General features: G+C 37.5%; 1 protein-coding gene across 4 annotated transcripts in view; it reads right to left on the reverse strand.

Moving 5' to 3' along the window:
* ULK4 (unc-51 like kinase 4) overlaps positions 1-23,998 on the reverse strand; it is a 240,376-nt gene that overhangs the window by 73,532 nt on the left and 142,846 nt on the right. For 3 of the 4 annotated variants that reach the window (XM_035316467.1, XM_035316466.1, XM_035316465.1), the window contains exon 32: positions 17,514-17,619. In XM_035316467.1, coding sequence (XP_035172358.1) covers positions 17,514-17,619 — 106 coding nt within the window. Of the gene's footprint in view, positions 1-13,860; positions 14,047-17,513; positions 17,620-23,998 lie in introns of those variants that run through there. The other variant, XM_035316468.1, reaches the window with a different exon arrangement.

A 23,998-nucleotide genomic window follows, 5' to 3' on the forward strand; every position in this document is an offset into this window, starting at 1 on the left:
AGCCTCAGCCTTACAAAAAGGTTTCTTTTTGTTCCTTTCTTCATGCTGCTCTCTGGAGAGCTGTTTTTCCCATTTGTATCACACGTACACAACTGACTCCCCAGGGATATTATGGAATATACATTAACTACACTTTTCTTCCTTCTCTTACTTTCAGAGTGGACTTGAGTTTTTTTTTTTCCTTCCTTAAACAACTAAAAATAATAACTTATTGGGAACCTGAAACTACACTGCCAGACTACCTAGAAAACATATAATCTTTTTCTTATTAACAATAAGACTCTAAATTATTGCTACGAAGAAACACAGGACTGTAGTCTGATAGGTTCTTTTGCATAGGAAAGAGCTCCTAAGTACCTGAGCCCTTAAAATAATCCATAACATCATGAAGATTCTTCACAAAACTTTTACCTATATAAACCTGGTCTTCATTTGCATTCTTTGCATCACAACCATAGTGCTCAAAGTTTTCTGATTTGAACATCTGAAAACAGGCAACATAAGAAAATGGCGTTTTTAAAGAGGCTCATTATTTTTTGCTATTTTTATTTATTATTTGTTAATGATACTTATTTTCTTTTAGGAACGATTTGCATCAGTATTATAATATTATTGAGGGAAGAATAAACTAGGAAGTAAAATTAGGTCAACACTGATATCAAGATTTGGTGAGTTATGGATATCAGATCCAGTGGAATGAAAAAGACAGTCTTTGCACGCTACCATGAAAATTATTTTCTATTCTTATCTTAAAAGTGAGGAGCATCTGAAGAAGAAAATTTTGCACATATTCCTACTACAGAGACAGTGAGTGGACATTTTGTTACTGAGTAAAAAAATCACTAAGTTTGAGGAACAAAAATTTCACTGCAGGGGGTCATACCACAGGGTTTGGGGTTCAGCTTTTCCTGCACATACAGCAGGTAGGGGACTGTGCACTATCGGTCAGTGCAGAAAAGTGGGTAAGGTAAGGATTATGACAATTGGGGAAGAAAAGCCAGTCGTCACCATTACTACAAGGCTGAAAGCAGACAGGGAAGAATTCATTATCCTGAGTGTGGATGCCTAAGAGAAATACACACCTGACATTCTCAGTGGCAGGATTTTTCTGCTTTCAGTCAGTCAAGGCAAGAGACATGACATGGCTCTAATTCAATTTTTCGGGAGTGGCAATGTTTGGTGGTTACTGTTAGAAGGCAGTTTAGAGGTGACATCTTTTGTTAGTGAAGAAAGCCCTCACGACTGATAATTTCCCAGGGAACCATGTCAAATTTGTCTAAGCCAAAGAGAATCCTCCCAGCACTGAAATCTACTTTCTTCTAAAATTTAAATTATGGAACAAACATGCAGGTGATTAAGACTAACAACTGTTTAGCACAGCTAAGAGATAGAAAACAAGTGGATTCTAACTTTAAAATATATTTGAGTACACAAAAATAGCAAAAATACAACTTGAACAATCTAGGAATAATAAAATATTCACATACTGCTGAATATGCTTGACTAGTCAGTATAAAACCAGTAAAACATAAAAAATTAGACAAACTAGGCAAGAATGTGGTTATTCTGTATGAAAAGATGCGGTTAGAAAAGCATACAAAGATGAGGAATATTTCTAAAAGTGTAATAACTGATCCCTTGGGAGTTCCTCTTTTGTTACTTCTTGAAAATGAAAAGATGAGAATTTTTCTACCTTAGAATCTCGTTAAGGTTTCTGTTACAAAATTTCAACCAAATTCAACTTCTGGTGTCAGCCTGACTCTACCATACCAGAGTCAAGTCAGAAAAGATAGCCAAGATGTTTGCAACTAAGTTCACAGCACTCATGGGTACGTAACATCAAAGTTATGAAGGCAGGGAATTTAGGTTTTGAGATTTACTGAGATGGCCCTCATTCCTAGGAGTATAACTCTTTGAATATGAGCACAGACTTGTTCAGCAGGGACACGCAAAGTATCAGAAGGCAAATTTTTTCCCCAAAGAATTATAAAAATATCCAAATGCTTTCTGGTACTATGAGAAAAAAAATAAATCCAAAATTGATAAGAGAGAATACTGCGTAAATGTGGACTAAAATGATGTTCAGGGGATCTATTCAGTGTTGACAAGACATTAATAGTGCCTCATTTCAGCAGTCAGGTTTGATTTGTTTGGATACCACGTTGTTGTCACCACAGTCTCTCGAAATACTGTCTGATTCTTACATTCTGTAATAGCTGAGAATAATTGCTCATTTACCTCAAAAAGATAAGTGAAAAACATAATGGAAAGGTAGGATCCACTGAAGATGCACACACAGTGCTTAAATGCTTATATCAGAAGGCTTGTGGGACTGGATATAAAAGAAACATTTATTTTTAAATTAGGTATTCAAATTAAACTTCTGCTCTCCAGAATTGAAATATGGTACCCAGCAGTCATAAGAAGTGCTGCCAGTTCTGTCACTAATTTATGTCATGTACATCAAAAGTAGGATGCTTTTTTGTTAATCAGGGAGCATAAAGCCCTTGATGCATGTAAAATTGAGTGCTATCATCCCGAGAGATAAGTGACAATACAACAGAACTCAAAAGTGAGGCCGCCTGACAGACATTCATTCTGTAAACAGCTTTGTTGACTGCAAGCACTGGCTCTTCCCAGATGTTTGCTAGTGATCAGTTGTTGGAGGTTACTCCTCCTACAGTGTGTGAGAGCATGTGCGGGTACATCCTGGTCTCCCCTGGCAAACTATATTAGATTGCTTGATGGTGTTCAGACGGGCAGTCTCTGTTAGCCCACCTGACTTAGCCTGAAGCAGACTCACGCACTCAGACAATCCTTCGAGCTGGAAGACCCAGGGAAGGATGGAAGTGGATGCCATACAGTGACTTCAAGGGGCACACATTTAAAATATTCGTCCTTTTGGGGCATATATTAAAAACAAAACTTGCAATCTTTTCATATAGATTTAAGTTTTTTGTTTATTTGTTTTTGTTTTTTAATACAGTATTTCAATATGCCAATTCTGCAGCACTTGCAAGTACAACCTTCCATCACAAAACAAATAAATAAAACTAGACAGTAATAAGAGGAACTCACATTTTCTGGATTGACTATTATTGCTATTATTAGGTAAACTTTATAGTACCTTTTCACTTAAATATTCTTCTCCGTATATCAGAGACACATTAGATATGGCATTCCATTTAATAAAGCAAAGTTATCCTACAGCGGGCTTTACTTCAAGGCAGATCCGGATAAACCCTGTTTCATCCCTTATGAGGTAATAACTAAAATGAAATCTCTTGGTTATGTTAGATGCAGTTAAAAAATTCTTTAATTGATTACAATCTATATTTTTTTTTAGATTAGGAAATCTTTGTATTCAGAGAGATTCAGAGTCAGAAAAGATTCAGAAAAGCTTTTTGATTTACTGCTCAGACAGATCAAGCCTGCAATAATTACTGTGTGATAAAATACAGGGGAAATTTGTATCCTCGGCTTAATTTAGAACTAGAAATTCTTCTAAAGGGATTGCTGCTTTAATAATAGACTTCCTGCCGTATAAGATTAAACCCTGTTTATCTACTTCAAGTATCTTCATATCTCTGCTTTGGCAACTTTCTACCGAAATCCTTCAGAGACCACATTCAAACTCTGAGAGCTGCCTTTCTGACAAAACCTGTACAGGACAGATATGAACTGCTTCAGAATATGGATATAGCACTGAACTGCTGTCACCAATTGACAGCATTCATCAGCTTTGAATGATGCTACCAGCACTAATTGCTCTAGCTAGGCCTTCAAGAGTCCCTGGACTGCGAGTGATAAGGACCAATGAACCTTAGCTTCAGAAAATTCTCTGAAGTTTTCAAACAGTTTTAAATTGCAGAAATAAAATACAGTTGACAAATATTTCCACATATATGTAGCAAAGAATAAGTGCAGAAACTCTATATAATTCCCCACAGAAAAGTCATGCTCTGTAAGATATTACATATTTATTCCTACTCTTGGTCTATTTACATCAGCCTCCATGGGATGAAAACTCACAGAGTACAGATACTTGAATTTTCAAGTGACAGTCTTCTGCACTTGTTATTAATAGACCAAAGCACAAAAGCAAAGGCTAGAGTAACCACTAAGTGCCACTTGCTGTTGCTTATTACAACAAAACTCAAACTATGCCACAGTTTCCCGTAACATCCTGCATTATTCATCAATGAAGGTTTGAACACAAATGAAAGCTGACAAGTAACTGCAACTGTCCAAGGTGGCTTTGGTGTACTTACATGATCAAAGGGCTTAAACAGAAGTCAGGACATCTTAAGACATTAAAATCTGGTTTTGTGCCTGTGACCAGATAAATGCTCTAGCCTCAAACCTCCTCTGCCAGCTCAGCTGTTTTCTGAAAAAAATGTAAGGAAAACACCGCCCAACACTCTTCCTAATTTGTTGTCATCTGGCTATACCTCTAAGGCCATGTCTGATTAAATCTCTAAAACCTTACCACCTGGATCTCTGAACTCAAACCCCTCACACCGTGATCACACTGTCAGTTCAGATGGTACCAAAAGTGCTTTCCCCAATCCCCATCATTAGTTCATCCTACACCAACAGAGCCTTCATTTTCCTGCAGCATCACTACTGACCCCAACTATCACGGCTTCATGTGACTATGCTCTGTCAGCTGGAGCTACAGCTCAGCTGATTTATCAAAAGGCAGTCCAGACTCTGAAAGAACAATAAGCCTCCACGTGTTTGAATATAATGCTCCACACCCTGTGTCCCACATCTAAACAGGACTCACACAACAGGAGTGTGTCTATTCACTTACTGGGCTGTTGACAGCACACATGTTGTCTGTGCAGGTGCATGTTGCTGAGAGTAGTGGAGCCTGTGCATACAGGAACTGGCTCCTACTCTAAGGAGGTCACATGGACTGGCTTGGTCTACCAGGCAACCTTGACCCAAGCCACCCAGTTTTGAAATAAAAACAGGGAACTATAGCATCTTCCCCAGCAATGAGCTGAACTAGATCCTGCTGCAGATCTGATGCTTTAACTGAGAATATGGACTCTGCTTTGCTCAAGGGCCTAATTTCTTCAGAGGTGAGAAAGAAGTTAGGGACGTTGATAAAATGACAGTCAGAGAGATAGCAACCACAAAACAGAAATGAGTTTAGAGAGCCAGGATCTTTTTGTTAAGTGGGTGACCTGTGAAGATGTGCAACAGAACAGCAAAAGAAACTTGGTAATGCCAGTCCTGTTTTAGTACCTCTTCCTTTTGCTCTATCATGCCTGCTCTGCTGGGCTTCTTAGGTATTAAGATACTACAGGGTCCCAGTAACTCTACCACTATGATGAATGAATGCACATTGTTCCCACATCAGGAGCCTTCTCCATCCTGTCCCAGTTAGAAGCAATTTGCTGTGCTCCATGTGTCCCTTCTGTGCCTTTTGCACTGTCACTATGCACCTACTTTTCTCCTTCAGCCTGCTTGTGCCCAGACCACTGATTCTCAAAAGCAAGTTCAGGCAAAGGCATTAAGTTCAATCCTTTTGTTTGATGAGATAAGCATTTGGATGGGGAAAAGAGGGTGTGAAGAGGGAACTTGCAATGAAGGGCTTATATTCCTTTGTTCCTCCCACATGTCATTTCCAGTGAAGAGACAAACAACAAAAAATAAGATTTAATAATAGCTTGAAACAATGAAGTAATATCCCCACCATTTTATAAGATAATACGCCCTGCAAGACATTCAACATAGATCACTACTTCCACCTAGGATCTAGGAGTCCAACAGATACCCTACAGTATGACGGCATCAGAGCATATTTGATAGGGCTTCCCTCTGTTTACATGCAGAAACAATTTTTCCGGGTCAGAGATAAAATTGGTGTGTTGAATGGCTTTATAGATGCCCAAAGAGTTTCACAACAGGAATACACATTTTTCTAGATTGAACCAATATACGGTTGCTACAGTTGCCACCTGTAAATAGCTGAGATCAGCTCAAAAATTTGTCTCTGCGCTCTGTAAGAACTAGATTTGTCCTTTGCCTTTGTCCGTCAATATTTTTAGAAAGATAGAAACTACCAGGCTTAGTGAAGATTGAGCACTAAGGAAGAGGGACTTTGGAAGTACGCTACAACAGTAAAATCTACAAACAGTGAAATCTGGATCTGTCGAGTCTGGATCTATGCCAAACAAAAGAGCTCTGGTGGGAAGACCAGGGGAATTAAGATCTGCAAAACTGGACTGTCAATGAATTATGCAAGAACTGGAGAGAAGCTGCAGGAAGTAGACATGAGAAATGAGAGATGTGTATAATTAAGTTTTCAAGATAAGCAGTTTCACAGCAAGTTGACGTAAAACATTTTGCACAACCTGGCCTGCCAGAATACTGTGCTGAGCTGGGATAGTAGGCTACAGTTCAGCCTGGGAAGAGTGGGTGTCACAGGCAGCACAAACACGGGCTTCTATCTTCTATCAAAACCATATCTTCTCTCAAAACCCCTAAATCTTCCTTGATAATCGATTCCTTTGGGCATTTTATCTGCCTTTTCCTTAACTTAACTCTGACTTCTCCTTACAGTATAGACAAAATACTGCTTCAAAACTCGTCTTGTATTGTTGTCTGACTAATATGCTCTCTGAACTCAACAAGTAAGTTCTTAAGAAAACGCGGAATAAATAACAGTTCAAGAGCATTTTTCTTGTAAGGTAACTAATGGCGTAAACCCACACTTTATGTCATTCTGGGTTGGGTGGCAGGATCAAAATATTCAATATTTGCCTGTGTGAGGAAAGGACACAGCTACTCTGTTTGTCAAGAAGCTGTACTGGAAAGACTGTTGAGTCATCACGTTTTTTCAATCTCTATGTAATGCATATAGTAACAGTAGTTTTGCTGCCATCCAAAGAAATAAGTCATATTTGATGGCTGTATCATTGGCTAAAATGCTATATGCCACAATCTGGGCATAATAGGTAGGAAATATGATCTTTTAGAAGTGTAAATAAATCCATTAACAACACTATACAGGATTTTTGCCAAGTCTTACAGGAATAGGGATGAGAGGTTTGCGTAAGCAACTTGTAATACGATAGGAAAAAAAAGAATGGCCCTCAGGAATTGGAACTAAGTGGATGCAGGTAAACAAGAAGTTTCCACCCTTATTTTTCCTCATCTTCCCCCAAATGTGGGTGATAACAACAAAAAAATAAATCTCTTTTTTTTTTTTTTTTAGTCTCCTAAAAGAGAGAAAATCAAATTGCATCATCAAATAAATGTCTGCATTTTTGTCAGAGCAACTTAAATAATTGTCCTCAGCTGGAGGTTTCTCTTGCAGCTCTGTCATGTTCCCTCCACAGCTGGCACTGCTATAAAATATAGATACTCACGGATACAAATATGCATGTAATCAGTCACCCTATCAACTGTAACAGGCAATGACTGAATACTGTAGGAACAAAGTGCTAGTAAATGACAGGTAGCTTGCCTAAATAACTTTAAAAACACAAATACTCACCTTAATATACACTGACTTAGGATGGTGGAAAATCTGTGTGTAGACGTGGATCTATGGCTTTAGACTTCAAAAGAAATTTACCCATACAAAAGATTTTTGAAATATGAAATGCAGATAAAAATATTACTTATGGTGTTTGGAAAAATTAAGCTAAAAATATTATAAAATTAGATCTTGAAGAGGGGAAAAAACATCCCCCCATCAAACTATAAGGACTACAGGTAAGCATTGTAGGTAAAAATCTGAAACAAACAAAAAAGAATGTGTGGGTGAAAACAAAAACAAAAACAAACAAAAAAAGAATATCACAGGAAAATAGTACTTTGTATTTTTATACAAATTTAGACTTTCAAAAGGTTTTAAAAACATACAACGCTCTCTCTACAACTCCCTGAGGAGGGGGAGTGCAGAGGCAGGTGGTGGTCTCTTCTCCCTGGTCACTAATGATAGGACACATGGGAATGCCACAAAGCTGCACCAGGGGAGGTTCAGACTGTTTATGAAGAAAATATCTTTACTGTGAGGGGTATCAAACACTGAAATAGGCTTCCTTGTGAGGTGGTTGATGCCCCACACCTGTTGGCGTTCAAGAGGCATTTGGACAATGCCCTCAATGATATGTTTTAACTTCTGGTTAGCCCTGAAGTGGTCAGGCAGTTGGACTTGATCTTTGAAGGTCAATTTCATCTGAACTATTCCACCCTAAAACAATACATAACTTGAGTTTTTTTTCATTATGATATAGTAGCCCTTCTTCTTTAAACAGCAAATTATTTTGAAGTGTAATTGTCCACAAATGGTTTAAACAGGTCATTTTGTGAGATCAACACATTTGTTTAGCTCACGTTTTTCCTGCAAATAACTTAGAAAAGGAAAATAGCTGTCTCTGAGCTATGAAAACTACTGAAAACATTTAAAACAAAACAAATCAAAACAATAAAACATTCCTCAATCCAGTGAAAAAATTTCAAAGATCATCTGTCATAGATCAATCCTGCCAAAAATGGTGCTTGTTTATAGCAATTGACAAAACAAACTTCTTTCTGTAGGATCAAATAACTGCATCTGAAGAAGACTACTGCCCCATGACAGAGTAATGATTGATGTAGTTTAATTTTGTGTACAGTATTTTGTACCTTTGCAACTTTGCATTTACCTTAAATTGGCATTGATATATTGCTTTCATATTGAGACAATATGAAAGCTAGAATCGAAAATAAACGATAGCTGTACAAGTTACAGCATAGTAACTGTATTCAGGCCGAGTCTCCTTTCAAATATATAGCTACGTTTTGAATTCAATCTTTGAATATCATCTTTTAGCTTACTATTTATATCTGGCAAGCTACATAAGTACACCAACATAATTAGGTTTTTATTTATTATCTGTAACAACTGAAATAGTTTGTATCATTAATAGTAAAGTTGCAGCTAACATGACATTTACACTTTTACCTACTTATTAATTTTCTCTCCAACTGATCAAATCCACTAGTCCTAATATACAATTTGGTTTACACTTCATGAGAGTGCTAACGTAATGTCTAATGATGCTCCTTAAATTAGACAACGGGAAAAGCAGCACCTCAAATGAATGCAAGGAAGACAACCTTTAGAGGAGAGGGAAAAACAAAACAAAACATTTTTATGACTAAGCAGGTGAAAAGGACCACAAGCTTTTAAGACTGTCTCATTTCTTACAATCCGGAGTTTGTCATCAGGGAACCTTCACAGATCCACATCCTCAGGTACAAAATCAATGACATATTTTAACATATAAAATGTATTTTTCAAGTTAGCCTTCTGTTTCCAAATATTATCAGTCGGTATAATCTCTCAGTCTAAGCCTAATGTTTTCTCTAGGCATCTGACAGGTATAAAAAATTTGTATTACGGTTGGCACATATATAGACATATATATAGACAGTTCAAGTTTTTAAATCGCTCTATTTAATGAATTAACTCCTCACCAATAACATAAGCTGATTATATCATCCATTTTCTGCATAGGCCATCTCAGACCTGAATACCATTGAATTCAAACATTTTGGACATTTTTTTGTTACTAGTTCTTTCACTTCCATCAGTTAGGTATTAAAATGAGACACCTCAGGTAGTTTAACCAGCCAGCTATGCTGCAAGATGGTCTGCTTGGCTGACCACAGGGACAATATCAGGAAGCCTCCTCCAGCCACATAAAAGGCCAGCCCTCTTTCACAGTGCAGCAGCAGCACGACAAGATGTAACAACCTGTTGAGCCTCTATTAACTTATTTCATCCTTTGAAGTCTCGGCAAGCGTGCTGTGACATTTTGCGCCTTATGGGCACGGCTCTCAACAACAGGCTTGGTTCTGCTTCAATGGCATAACTGTTTCTCACAGCAATTACAGCTGCTATTTTCATCCTTTTCAAATGGCTATAGAGTTGAATATCACAGGATGACACAGGTTATTTTTTCCTCAAAGACTCTGCTACTACTATGCTATTTTGACAAGATTTCCAGTTATCTTTTATGACACCCGCCTTCTAAGTGTAACAATGCGATGTTATACACTTGCACCTGAGTGACTGGCATTTAGGGTCAGCAAAACATGTCTCAATACTGTTAAAAAACATTCTGAACTTCCTAACATCATAGAATAGACTTCTTCAGGCTCAACCACCACTGACTTCTCCTATAAGCTGTAACTCAGACAAACATAGTGACACATAACGACTATCTTTAGATGTTCATAGGCACGTATCTCTGCTCAAGAGCTGAACTAGTAACTACAGCACTGGCAGGTTGCTGGGAAAAGCTTACGTCCTGCATAGCAGAGGCTGTAACGTGCACGTACCTCCCAACTAGAGCACTTTTCCTACAGTAGCAACATCTACAACTACTCCAGCAGGATGTACTCTATCTGCATTTATTTTCTGTACTTAAAAATAATTTCTCACTCCTATATTTTCGAAGAAGAGTATTTTGTTTTTAAATGTTAAATACAGAAAAAAAAAAAAAAGGTTTTCATGTTCTTACTCATACTGATTTCCCTAACTTCTTCTCCCTGCTACTCTTTCCATCTAGAATCTCAATATGTAGAACATGAACTATCTATTTGCTTAGGCTGCTATACAAGAAGCAGATATAAAGTACTCTCATAAAAACACACACACACACACTTTCTGTCTTCAATCAGTGAACAAAACTATTCTTATAAAGCATCCTGCAGAAGTTTTGTAGAAAACTCCTGACTTTTAGAAACAAATAACAACAAAAACTCTTGACCATAAGGATAGTTACTTTTAGTTGAAGCACTGATAATGACTAAAAAAACCACCCTGAAAATTATCTAAAGAGTGCGATTTTCTTTCACAATAAAACAGTGCAATAAAAACCTGATGACTCTTTGCCTGATACGCTACATTGAAAAAGCAGTATTCCTCACTGAATACCCCATGTCTACAGACAGGAATTTGTTCTTTGCAAGGCAAGGAGGACTGAGAACAAGTAAACGGCTTAAGAACTAATCTGAATGTGTCTGCTTTCTTCACAGACGAAGTTTGTTTTAAGGATATATTTGTTAATGCATTCTATAGGATTCTGTAAATATCACGTTTCCCTTGTAAGTACGCTTCCCTTGTATGACTAACCCACAGTCCTTTTCTTGACCACTGTCTTAGAGTCAGTTGAGACAAATTCCCATCTTGTAAGTAAATCTCACAAATTTGAAGTCAGCTACTCCAACAACTCATTTGTGTTCCTAAAATCAAAGTCCCATGCCACATCACACCTACACTTTACTTGTGCTTTACAAGAGTTCAAACTTCTGCTGCATGGGTGGGTACGGCAGGGAGGAAGATCTGTCTAATTTCATGACTGCTGACAATTTATCAGGTGGGAGAGAGCTAGCTGGGAAGCTAGAAGCTATTATGAAGTTAGAAGCTGTTGTTAAGAAGTGTGCTATGGGCCGCATAATCAAATGTCTTTTGGAGACTGAAGCTAAAATGCAATTACCTGTATGGTATGAAAGGTAGAAAAATATCCCCCAAAGATTTAGTTAAGTAAGGAACTTTTGGGGTTTGTCTATCTAGAAAGCTAATTCATTGCGATTTACCTGTCATTGAGTTAAAGATCCATGTGTGTAAAGGATTGTCCTGCCCCCCCCCCCCCCCCCCTTAAACAAAAAAAAGAAAAGTTGGATGTTGGTCTCACTAGTGCTACTTTTTGGATATGCAATATTTAACAGATTTGAATGATACAACACACAAAGACATATGAAATCTAGTTAATCTCCTGACATTTGACTAAGTCAAAGCCATGGACAAAAAGCAGCATAGGATACCTCACCCATGAAGGCTGATCTGTCTTTCACGAGGAACGAATGAATTACAATGATCTGACTACAAGGTTGTATTGTAGATTTTTTTCACTTTTAGTAATTGTCCCCACTTGAAGCACTTACCATGCTTTCTAAATATGTTATTGGATATAACAACTGCTGTAGCTAACATTCTACTTTTTCACTTAAGGTCTTTCCTTAAGAACTTCAGTTTTTACAGAAACTGCTTGAAGTACTATGTACTACTACTAATAGATTTTGCATTTTTAAAGAACTTGGAAACAGTTTTGTTGTTCTACATGTCAAAACTCACTGTTGTAGTTTTAGTTTAGTTCCTGAGATTCAACAGTATGAATACATAAGGAATAAAGTTTAGGATTCGCTATACCACATCACAGCTTTCAAACATCCAGACAAGCTTCTCTGCTTACTTGGCTGGGGATGGTTACTTCAGGATAGTAGCCAAACACAGAATCACAGCAGTAGAGCCTGGAACATGTCATTCAATTGAATACAATTGGGCTGAATTTCACATATACATCATCTCCTTAAAAGATGGTAATGAAAATATTATGATAAACCTCTTATGGAATATAATGGGATTCCAAAAAAGCTGAAAATGTAAACTCATTAGTAAGTAACACTGGGCTGCAAACAACTTATTAGATCAGCTTTGATTTACAGTGGAATCCTTTCCTAAAGACAGAATTACCTGGAATTACTTTTATATATACTGAAAACAGCTACATACATACGTTTAATACATTTGAGGAATTATCGGGAATAAATATCTACAGAATCAGAAGTTTCTGATAGCAACTTAAAAAATTTGTTTTGCAACAACCTGTTTTGTACAGTTCTTCAGTGTGAGGATCCTGATAAAGCAGGTAAAGCCTTTGACACACATTCCTCTACGCTCTAATATACAATGTCCAAACTCTTCCTCTAAGCAAAATGCTACTGATACAACAGTTTGAATGATTAATTTCCTTGCATTTGAATATGTCCCAGGTGGTAAACAGGACCCCAAAAGTTTGAAAATACTGTGAAATACAGACAATTAAGATGATCCAATGTTTTCTATTTTTAATTTGTGTAATTTACCTGTAAAAATAAAAATAAATAAAAGAAACAAAGGCAACACTGAAGGCAAAATAAAGACAATGGATCTGTGAGTAAGAGTACAAGACTGCTTTACTACATTAAGTACCATGATGAACTTGGTTTTTTATTATGTTCCACATAATTAAGCAGACCTGTACACTAACACCACTCAATCAAACAGCCAAACCTGACCTGAAGTTCATCTCATGCCTAAATTTGTCGGTATGTCAACACATGTCAATAGACAAAACATGGTTAATGTAGACAATATGTCTTTTCAGTAGGCTGCCCCAACAACAACAGAAACACATGACAACTCCCTTTCCTTATTTCCAAAACCCTGGCACTGCTCCCTCCTACTCCACCTAACCAAAAGGGTGGACTATAGTGTGAGGGGCTTCCACACGCTGACTGATCCTGTAGCATCATTGCATAGCTTCCCCCCTCAGCCATTGACCAAGACACTGTTGAATTCAGTGGTTACAAACTTAAAACAAAAGATCGCAGATATCGCAGAAGGTGAATACATAAATAAATAAATAAATAAAAAGATCATATATTCTATGATCTTATCGGGTCCCGTGGATTTGTGCACCTCTAAGTTCCTTAGATGGTCTCTGACCTGATCTTCTACTACAGTGGGCAGTTCATCACTCTCTCAGTCCCTGCCTTTGCCTTCTGGAACCCAGGCTATGTGGCTAGAGTTCTTGCTGGTGAAGACTGAGGCAAAAGTGTTGTTGAGTACCTCAGCCTTCTCTATATCCCAGGTAACCAGGTCTCCCATTTCCTTCTGGAGAGGGCCCACAATTTCCCTAGTCTTCCTTTTATCACCGACATACTTACAGAAGATTTTCTAGTTGCCCTTAATGTCCCTGGCTAGATTCAATTCTATCAGAGCTTTTGATTTCCTAACCTGATCCCTGACTGCTCAGACAAGTTCTCTGTATTCCTTCCAGGCTACCTGTCCTTGCTTCCACCCTCTGTAGGCTTCCTTTTTGTGTCTGAGTTTTCCAGGAGCACCTTGCTCATTCATGCAGGCCTCCTAGAGTTTTTGCCTGACTTCCTATTCATCAGGACGCATCGCTCTTGAGGTTGGAGATCTTGATCCTTGAATATTAACCAGCTTTCTTAGACCCCTCTTCCCTCCAGGGCTTTGTCCCATGGTACTCTGCCAACCAGATCCTTGAAGAGGCCAGTCTGCTCTCCCAAAGTCCAGGCTAATGAGCTTGCTGTGCTCCCCTTTCGCTGCCCTCTGGATCCAAAATTGCATAATTTCATGGACACTGAAGCCAAGGCTGCCCTTGAGTTTCAAATTCCCCAGAAGCCCCTTCTTTTTGGTGAGAACAATGTCCAGCATAGCACCTCTCCTCGTTGGCTCCTCTATCACTTGGAAAAGGAACTTATCAGTGCACTCCAGGAACCTCTTGGATTGCCCATGCCCTGCTGTGCTGTCCCTGCAACAGGTATCAGGGTGGTTGAAGTTCCCCATGAGGACCAGGGGTTGTTAACATGAGGCTGCTTCTATCTGTCTATACAGGACCTCATCTGTTTGGTCTTCCTGATCAGGTGGCCCGTAGCAGACTTACACTATAATGTCAACCGTCTCTGCACTGCCTTAAATCCAGACCCACAAGCTCTCTGTCAGCTCCTCATCCATCTCCAGGCAGAGCTCCATGCACTCCAGCTGCTCACTGACATAGAGGGCGATGCCCTCTCTTTATCTCCCCCACCTGTCTCCCCTAAAGAGCCTGCATCCTTCCATTCCAGCACTCCAGTCATGGGAGCCATCTGTCCCACCACATCTCCGTAATGCCAAAGAGGTCACAGTCCCACAGGCAGGCGTACATCTCTAACTCCTCTTGTTTATTCCCCATTGTACATGTGTTAGCATAGAGACATTTAGGTTGCCCCTCTGATGAAGCTGACTTACTGGCTGGAATTCCCTTGTGCTGCTCTTCAGGTGCTCTCCTGCTGACCCATGACCCTTGTCCAGGCTCTGGGCATCTGTCACTGGCACTGGTGTCAAACTGGGAGCAGGATGGATTACGGTTCCCCTCCCACAGTCTCTATGCTCTCTCAAATCAGTTTAAAATTGTCCAATTATTTCAAAAGATGGGGAAAGGGAGGAAAGAGACTGGCAGCCAGAAGCCAAGACAAAGGGAAAGAGGGTAAGTTTCACATTCTTAGGAGTCCACACTAAAAGTGATCAATATTGTCTTGGCTTGTTAGCATCTCATCTTAACTTTTCACAAGAGACCATATACTAATCCCAGTCTCTTTACGGACTTCCAGTCTCAGTAATTAAACTGAATCATATTATTCCGCTCTGATTATTAAGTGGAAATTGTTGTTAATGTTAACAGAACAAATGTTGAATAGCTGATAACACAGTAAAGGCCATTTTAAAGTCCCTCTGCAACTTCAGTTGCATATATTAATCTCCAATTCACCTTTAAACGTTACAGGTGGTTATCATTACACATCTGATGTATTGTTACACAAGGACACAGTTCAGGGGAGAGAGAAATTAATGGTAGACAGTCCACCCTGTATGCAAGTCCCTGAAATACCCAACTGTATCATTGTTATTAATTTGAAATCACAGAAGTAGTAATGAAGCAAGTGCTATCATGCAAGATTTCCTTGAAAAAGGTGAAAGTTCAACATGTAAGCTGCATCCCATTAACAAAAAAAAAAAAAAATCTCTATCACCTAATAGAGCTCCATTGAGCAGAACAGAGTTCCAAAGGCTAGCAGGCACAGAAGGAAACAGTGACTGGGGTCTCTGAATGATCTGTCTGCAAAAATACTGCTTTCTTGGCAGCTGAGGAAAGGCATACATAGAATTGAAAGAACTCCTCATTGCTAATGTCTGGACTCTTGGAAACTAAATAACCTGACAGGACTGATCCCTTAAAATGATCTCCTTATAACATTCTCATGTATTTAAGATTTTCAATTTCTAAAGCTCCATATATACACAACTTAATCATCACATTGTAATGGGAAAATAAGGGAAACGGATGTCCCATCATACTTTATCTTCAGCATTTTTCTTAGGCAGCAGAATAGCTCATGAATGTTGAATGCCTTCATTAACAGCCTGGACAGAGAGTGTTAATACAACGGCATAAAATGCACCTTCAGCAAGTTTGCAGATGATGCTGAAATGAGGCAAGCAGTTGATGCAGTGAAAGGTTGGACCAACAGTTAGAAAGCTTAAGAAGCAGCCTGCCAAAAGCCTCTTTGATGTTAAACAAAGGCAAATACAACGTTCTGCACTTGGGAAAGAATAACTTCAGGTAATGCTACAGGCAGAGAATGCAAATACACACACTGTGTGTTCAACCCTCCTAACCATCCTGGTGGCTCTCCTCTGGACTTGGCCCCTGTTTGTCAATGCCTTGTAGTTTGGAGCCCAAAACTGAAAACAGCATTCCAGATGCAATCTCACAAGTAAAGAATAGAGAATAATCACTTCCCTCAACCTTTCATTTATTTTTTCTTTTGGTAGCTCACTACTAGATCACGCTCTTCTCCCTTACACTAAAATCATTCAAAAATGACAAAGCTGAACATCAAAGATGGCGGCAGAGAAAGTTTAAGATATTTTCTTGTAGTGAACCCCATTTATTTACAGTTAGCAATGACAAGGATAAAAAGACTTCCAGTTTGGGCAGAATAACATTTCTCCCAGTTTCATTTGAAGACAGCTTTACAGGCTACAATTACAAAATCAATACCTTCATAACATTTTAAAAACCAAATTTTAGAAGTTCTGCACTTGACAGTTAGGCCCTTAATCAACAAAGCAATGGCTACAACCCATTGGTAAAATGGATAGGAGAAGATAGGGATATTTTACTTCAGATAAATTGTTTTTGGTTGCTGTGCTGTTTTTCCTAGTTAGGATGATGAAGTTCAGTGAGCCCAAGTTAGAGTTATCCAATCACTAATAGTCTGAAAACATTATTGAAGTTATTTATGACATAGCACAAGGAAATGATAAAAGACTTTAATAATGTTGCTACCCCACTTCTTTGATTTGGAAACTATCATGATGGAAGAGATGCATTTTATTTTAGGAGTACATGAGACATGAAAGAGCATTGAGGTACTACCAGCAGCATAAAAAACATAAAGGAGTTGGCTTAGTAGGACATTTAAGTGTAAAATTATTTTATAACATTCTTTTGCAGATTTGAGCAGTGAGAAAAAGAGGAATTTGCAGTGGTGCTCTATGCCTGCCCTCTGCACTGTTATGGTCAGAGCTCTAGCCCACACTTTTCCAAAGCCATTCTTCAGAGGCATAATGTAAATTCTAGTCAGTAATTCTTTTATAACCACATCTCCTTGAGGGAACAGCTTTCTAAAGTTAAATTTCTAACCAAAATATAGAAAGTAAATGAAGGCAAAGTAGAAGAAGTAAGGAGTAGTACCAGTCAGGTATGTGATTATTAAACAACCACTATAGAATATAAATATATACAAACAAACATTTCACACAGTGCAAGATATTGCAACGGACTGGGAAGCATCTGTATAAAGCAGAATAACCAAATGTAAAGACATACCTTCTGTGAAGAGTAGCATCATGTTTGTGCTTTTGTTAGCAACCATGTTATTCAGTAAGGCAACTGCAGTTTGCATTGTATTTCCTAGTATATTGTCTTGGTGTTCCTGCAATAAATAACAATAATAAATAACAAAAATATATAGTATTCATTTTTCAAGGTGAAGACTGTTTCTCTTCCAAAAATGTAGTAATACAAAAACAATACTCTCAATCCCTTGAAGTCGAACTTTTAAAATACAGGAAAATCAGCCAAATATCTTACTCAAGAATATCAATTTCAGGCAGCCAAATCCAAAATCTTGGACCAAAACCTCTCCCTTCTTTTCTTTAACTAGATAAGATATCCCTATATATTCAGAAAAAGGAACATTTCCCTTTGTATAATATTTCTTTTGTTAATAGTATTAATTTTACTCTTTTCAGTTTCAGCATGATAACCCCCAGAGAGTCATAAAATCCAGTTGTTGTTTCTGTACTTTAAGTCTAAAATTCATTTCATATACATATCAGGTGTTTATTTCTGTATCTATTTCACAACTCCTGTGATGTCTGTCTTATGCTTAATGATTTTCCAGAATTTTCTGAGATTATACTACTAACGGCAAGGTGCCAGGATCTCTAAATAATTTTTTTGCTTCTGTTGTATTTGACACACTTGCACACTGAAATTGAAAGATGTGGATAAGGCAGTGAGATCAAAACATTTGTTTACTTGCACTAGTTACAGTAATAACTCACGTAACTTCCAAAAATACAAAATAGGACAAGCTTTTCAAATCTAGATATAAATATAAACCTGATAAATATAAGCCTGAGTCTAGATATAAATATAAACCTGAATACATTTCATATCTCCCTAGGAGGTTCAGGGAGTATTTTGTCCAATTTTTCAGACTCAAATCCAAATAGAAATATACATCCAAAGTGAAAATAACATTAAGAAACAAAATCAGATTTCATATATAGTAGATTTTTCACATGAATATTCATTTCCGTGCTTCCCCTCCCAAACAAATCTTTCCATATGGTGTTATCACTACCACAGAACATGCTATCTCTTCTGAGCCATCCACTGCAGTAGGCCTTTGAAAAAAAGTTAAATTTGAAGTTGAACAAGACAAAAGATTATTGGTCTGAAGCTGGGTGAAGTATTTCTGATGACAAACACAACTTCAGCCCTTGAATAGAGTTGAAGGAACCCTCCTATTGAGATTTCCTTTAGGAGACTAGTGCCAGTGGCTAGGAACATTGTTCGTTTGCTTGTTTGTCTTTTCCCAGCATCTCTCTGCTCAGCTATTTACAACCTTCTGTCTCAGGTGTATTCTTGAAAACAGCAGCGGCAATCTATCCTTCTTTGGGAAAATCTTATTGATCGTCTAAATGCCACAGCTGGTGCAGAATTAGACTGATCAACTATCTGCCAGCAGCAATCACAAATAACATGTTTTACAATTCTTCCAAGGATTCACTACCCATCAATGACGCTCAGAGTGATATCTCAAGTTTATAAGCTGCTTTCTATGTTGAGCCAGCAACAGCATTTATGAAAAGCCACATTATTTGAATCCCTACCTGTGATCATCGTACTAATGGTTGCAAGAAATTCTCATGGAAGACACTCCTGATTTTTATTTCTTTCCTAGTCTGATGAAATTAGGATACTGGGAAGTGTACATTCAATGACTTTTCAGAAAATGCTCTGTTGCCATGGTATAAATGGCCATGCTTTGTGAAAAACAGATGTTATCCTTTAAAGATTTAACTGTTAAAGGAAAGTTTTGTCAAACAGAGGCTCATGTTTGCTTTAACAGCATTAATTTCTGTTTCCACACTCAAAAATTAAAGTTAAATGCTATTATTTCCTGTAAATACCATGAAACTTACTTGATAAGGTATAATACATTAACAGATGAAGAAATATATAAACATACACATCCTTCTGTTCAACTTAAGGCTGTAAGAATTTTCTACTTTTACTATAGATTTTTTAATTGGATCATAAGAAGTGATGAGGGAGAGTGGTTCATAGCCTTTTGAAGGACTGTAGTTTCCTCTCAGACCCTAAAAGGGTATATCCGAGATCCCTAAAGTTCCATTAATTTTACATAGCACTTTGAGATGTCACTTATGATTTCTGTGAAGAGTACAACAAATATCCGTTCTTGCAAAGGTTTAAAATACAGCCTGATAAATTTAAAAGCTATGTTGGAAAGAATAAACACTACATTCTTCAGAAGATAAAACAACCAGTACAGAAAAGATGTACCAAAAAGCCATAATACTAAAAATAAATTCGAAGTTATTGCTTACAGATAGCTGAAGAGTAAGAAAAACATTTTTTTTCAAAAGATCAACATGCTCCTCTGTTAGCCTATCACCACAATATCTTATTAACCCTAAGAGAGAATAATTAGAACACAATACCTTAAACAGGATAAATGACTGTTATTCAAAATAATGACACACACAATGAAAATACAAAATAAAAACAAAGAACTCTACCTAAGAGCTGACTCATATTGTCATTGCAAGTACAATATTTCTGTTAGTGCCCCATATATTTGAAGTAAACATCTTCTAGTAAAATTCTCTTTTGAAATATGCAGTTATAAGTTGGTAGCTGTGTACGACAGCAATCTTTTGCATTCACCAGGTTGGCAACACTAAAATGAAGCCATCTTTGTTTTACTGAAGATCAATTATACTACACAATCTTCTAATGAGAGACTAGTACTGAAGCGTTTGTTCGCATTCAAGTATGTGTAACTAGTCTCATCTTACCCTAAACATATACCAACTAGAATTCAAGATGAAACTGTATCTTGGATAAGCAAAACTGTCTCTTCATGAATAAAATAAGCAGTATATTCAGCTGGACTACTAGAGTATTAATGTATGTGTCATAGATGAATCGTGACAGAATACTAGGTTTCAAGAAGCTACAGGTACGTTTTACTTACCTAAGTCATCATTGATTGCTGTTAGACTAGATTTTAAAGGTCTATAAAAATACGTAACTTCTTCATAATCTATCAAGGAGCAAAGCTGATCTAATTTGTGTGCACAGCACCACAGACTGTGGACATTTAATGAACAGTGCACTTGACAGCTTTAATAAAACATAGCATTTGCCAGCAGAGATAATTAGAATTGAAGCAGCAAAATTCTAGTGTTTGGCAACACAGATGAAACAACTTCATTAAAATGTACAGCTTCGGCAAATGAAAGGCAGGAAAGCACTGGACCCTGAAGAATCAGCCTTCTCAAAACTAATTGCTTCAGTGCTTAAAAAGGACAGCTATGAAATACCAAGGGCATAACAAGGAAATACTAGTATAAAAAAAGCACAGAAGATAAATCAGGCTTTTCAAATAGGACTGCACTGTATTTAGGCCATTAAACTTTTTGTTCTAATTTTGAAGGGTTGTGAGTTAACAAAAGAAATCAGTTGGAATATTTTTTTTTAAAGCCAGATAGGTAAAAGGATATGAATTAGCAAGGTGGGAGTATGAAACTCAGCAAGATACTATAGTCTAAAGCTACCATTTCTCTTTTAGTGTATTAGAACCACATAGGTGGACTACAATATTTTAATTACATTTTAGATATCAAATTAGATAGCATTTGTAGCAAGAAGTTACCAATTTGTGAGACTTCACATACCTGCTTCCTACTCATTTACCTGAGAATCCCAAGCCCAAATGCTCTAGATGCCACTGTTTCAGATATGCTGTAATTAAACCTAAGGTCCACTATACTCCATAGTAACACTGTTCATTCAGTGCTATCGCAGTGATTAAACTTTAACTGCACAGGGGCTCTCCTTCCCAAGCTTACAGATCACCTATGAATGCAAGGTATGTTAATAAGGGAATTTAACAAGGAGCAAGTTTGATTTTTCATAAACCCATGGAAAGAAGAAAATTATAGAAGTGAACCATATCCAAACTATGTATTTACTCAAAGATGCCTCTTTTACTTGATGGCTCATTGGCACGATGTACTTGAGATAAAATAAGCCAAAGTATTGAAGTTCACAAGGACCTCTAACAAGAGCACAGTTTAACATTGCATTTGACCTAGCTTATTTTGATAAACTGCATTACTGGGTATCTATGAAATCATATGAGAGAAACTTTTCTGGCCTTAACAGCAGAACAGTTCTGTAGAAAGCTGTATTATTAGCATGTAGCTCACAAGGGCCATTCCCAGGAGCTTATGCACTGCTGTTCAGTCACAAGACAAAGTTCACTAAAAAACAGATTTAATCCAGCCATGTACATAGTTGTCTAATCAGGTCTTAAACATTGTGCGGCTTTAATGAAAAGACCAGTTATGCATAAACCGAAGGTGTGTATACACCGATCTTCCATGTAATACTGTTCTGCTTATTTGTGATCTAAACCATTCTAGAAACAGACACGTCTTTCAAAATACAGCCTTGTTCAACAGCAGAGTGTTAACAGAGCTAGTATTTCCAAACATTTTCCTCTGGGTATGGTCATAAGGAGCAACAAATAATCTGGCAACCTGTTTCTGGTATAATCATGCTTCTTGGATGGATCACAACAGTGATATATTCAGTCCACATGTGAAGATCAGGAGTCTTGCAACTTTCACAAAGATTGCTGTTAGAATACTAGAGGGAAAAAAAAAAAAAAAAAAAAAAAAAAAGAGGGAAATCTGTATTCTTAGCCACCAAGTGCTTAAGCAAAGCCAAGGGAAACAGAAGTAATTTTTAAGAAGTGAAGAATGTCACTAATAAAAACCTAGAATATGAAGTATCAGCCAACAGACAGTGTCAGGCTTAGATTTTGTTCTTCTACAGGTGATGCAAAATTTCACAAGATGTTTCTGAGAAATTGATATCTTCTCAAAGAAGTACATCAGTTTACAAGTACATCCTCCTGCCTTGCCTAAGTTCAGATTTCCAGACACCTAACAATCTTTCTTTTTATTCCAGAACTCATTTACTGCATCCTTTTCATTTCCCCAAGTTCCTTGTTATCCTGAAGACAAGCGCGCAGTTCTGTCTGTGCTAATGGTCAGAATCTCATGAGACAGAAGGAGGAAAGGTGATATTTACAATAAACAGAGCTCTAAAGAACGTCATCTCTGTAATAGGAACAGATGAGATTTGTTGCTTTTAGAAAACTAGTTTCTGTCAAGTTCATGCCAGTGCTTCTGTAGTACACCAAACATTAAGAACTGAAGATATCAATATATATCAATATTCATATCCTAGAAGAACAGAAGGCCAAAGAACAGACACCATGCAAGGGCCATGAACAAGAACAGTATTTTTGAACACCTCTTTAATAGGGTAACTCCTTCTCCTCGTTTATGTTTCAGTTTGTGGAAGGTGAATAAATCATGCTAATCCAAGAACAAAAATTTAAGTAGCAAGTTAAGTATGGCAAAACTGCCCCGTCAGCAAGCACGAGGTTTTGTAAGCTATAGAATGCTTAAATCTGTTCAGAATTAGAGGTAGGCAATCAGGCAATCAACAAAGTTATTAAGAGGAAAACCATATGAAGACGTCAACAATACTACTTTACACATGATGAAAGATTTCAGGATATTGATAAATTTTTAAAATTACCATATAATATTTTAAGCTGAAACTACCAGGGTTCCATACACAGAGCAAGAAATCCATTTTGTCCTTGCTTTTACTTTACATTTATCTGCCAAAAAATAAAATAAAATACACACCTACAGGCATGGGATTTTCCTTTAGTCAATTTTCACTTAATCAAATAGTGTTTGGGGTGCAGGAGGGATACCTGGAAATTAATGGTCTGATGCAGTGAATTAACGTACCATTTTTGGTCTGATTTTTGGACAAAGGGATAGGATACGTTTTGTTGCAGCACAATAACCATCCATGCAATCTTACCATTACAGATGAAATGTAAAATAACTCAGCAGCAAATCTTTAAATTAAATGCCATTTTTCTTCTAACAGAATTGTGCCTACATTTCTGACATCCACAACACCTTAAAGCTTCTCTTTTTTTATTTATTTATTTATTATTTTTTTCTCCTGAAGACCTTAGGGAAAGAACACATTCTCAATGGCAAATTTTCTTTATTGTCAACAGAGGGAACCTGAGAAGATTCCTCTCTCTACAAGCAGAGTGAGGGTCATTTCACAGGGAAGAAACTCTGAAGAAGTTTCCTATAAAAACATACTTTTCCCCATTACCTAGAAAGAAGGATTACAGCAGTTAGCCTCCTAAGCATTAAAGCTAGCCTTTGTGAATAAAACCTTTAAAAGGAAAAATCTGTTCAAGCCTGGAGAGAGGGAGTACAGAAAAGAAGCTACAAGGATATCTTACTCCAGAGCAATACTCTTCTTTATATTAAGGAAGACGCCAGCACCCTGGCAGTGCTCGTGCTGACCCGTTCTGAAGCAACGAAGTCCTAAAAGAAAGAGAAACCACCACAGCAGTAACTTTGTATTTAGTGTCATGAATTTGT

The sequence above is a fragment of the Oxyura jamaicensis genome, chromosome 2 (assembly GCF_011077185.1).
Source record: "Oxyura jamaicensis isolate SHBP4307 breed ruddy duck chromosome 2, BPBGC_Ojam_1.0, whole genome shotgun sequence".
Classification (NCBI taxonomy): Eukaryota; Metazoa; Chordata; class Aves; order Anseriformes; family Anatidae; genus Oxyura; species Oxyura jamaicensis.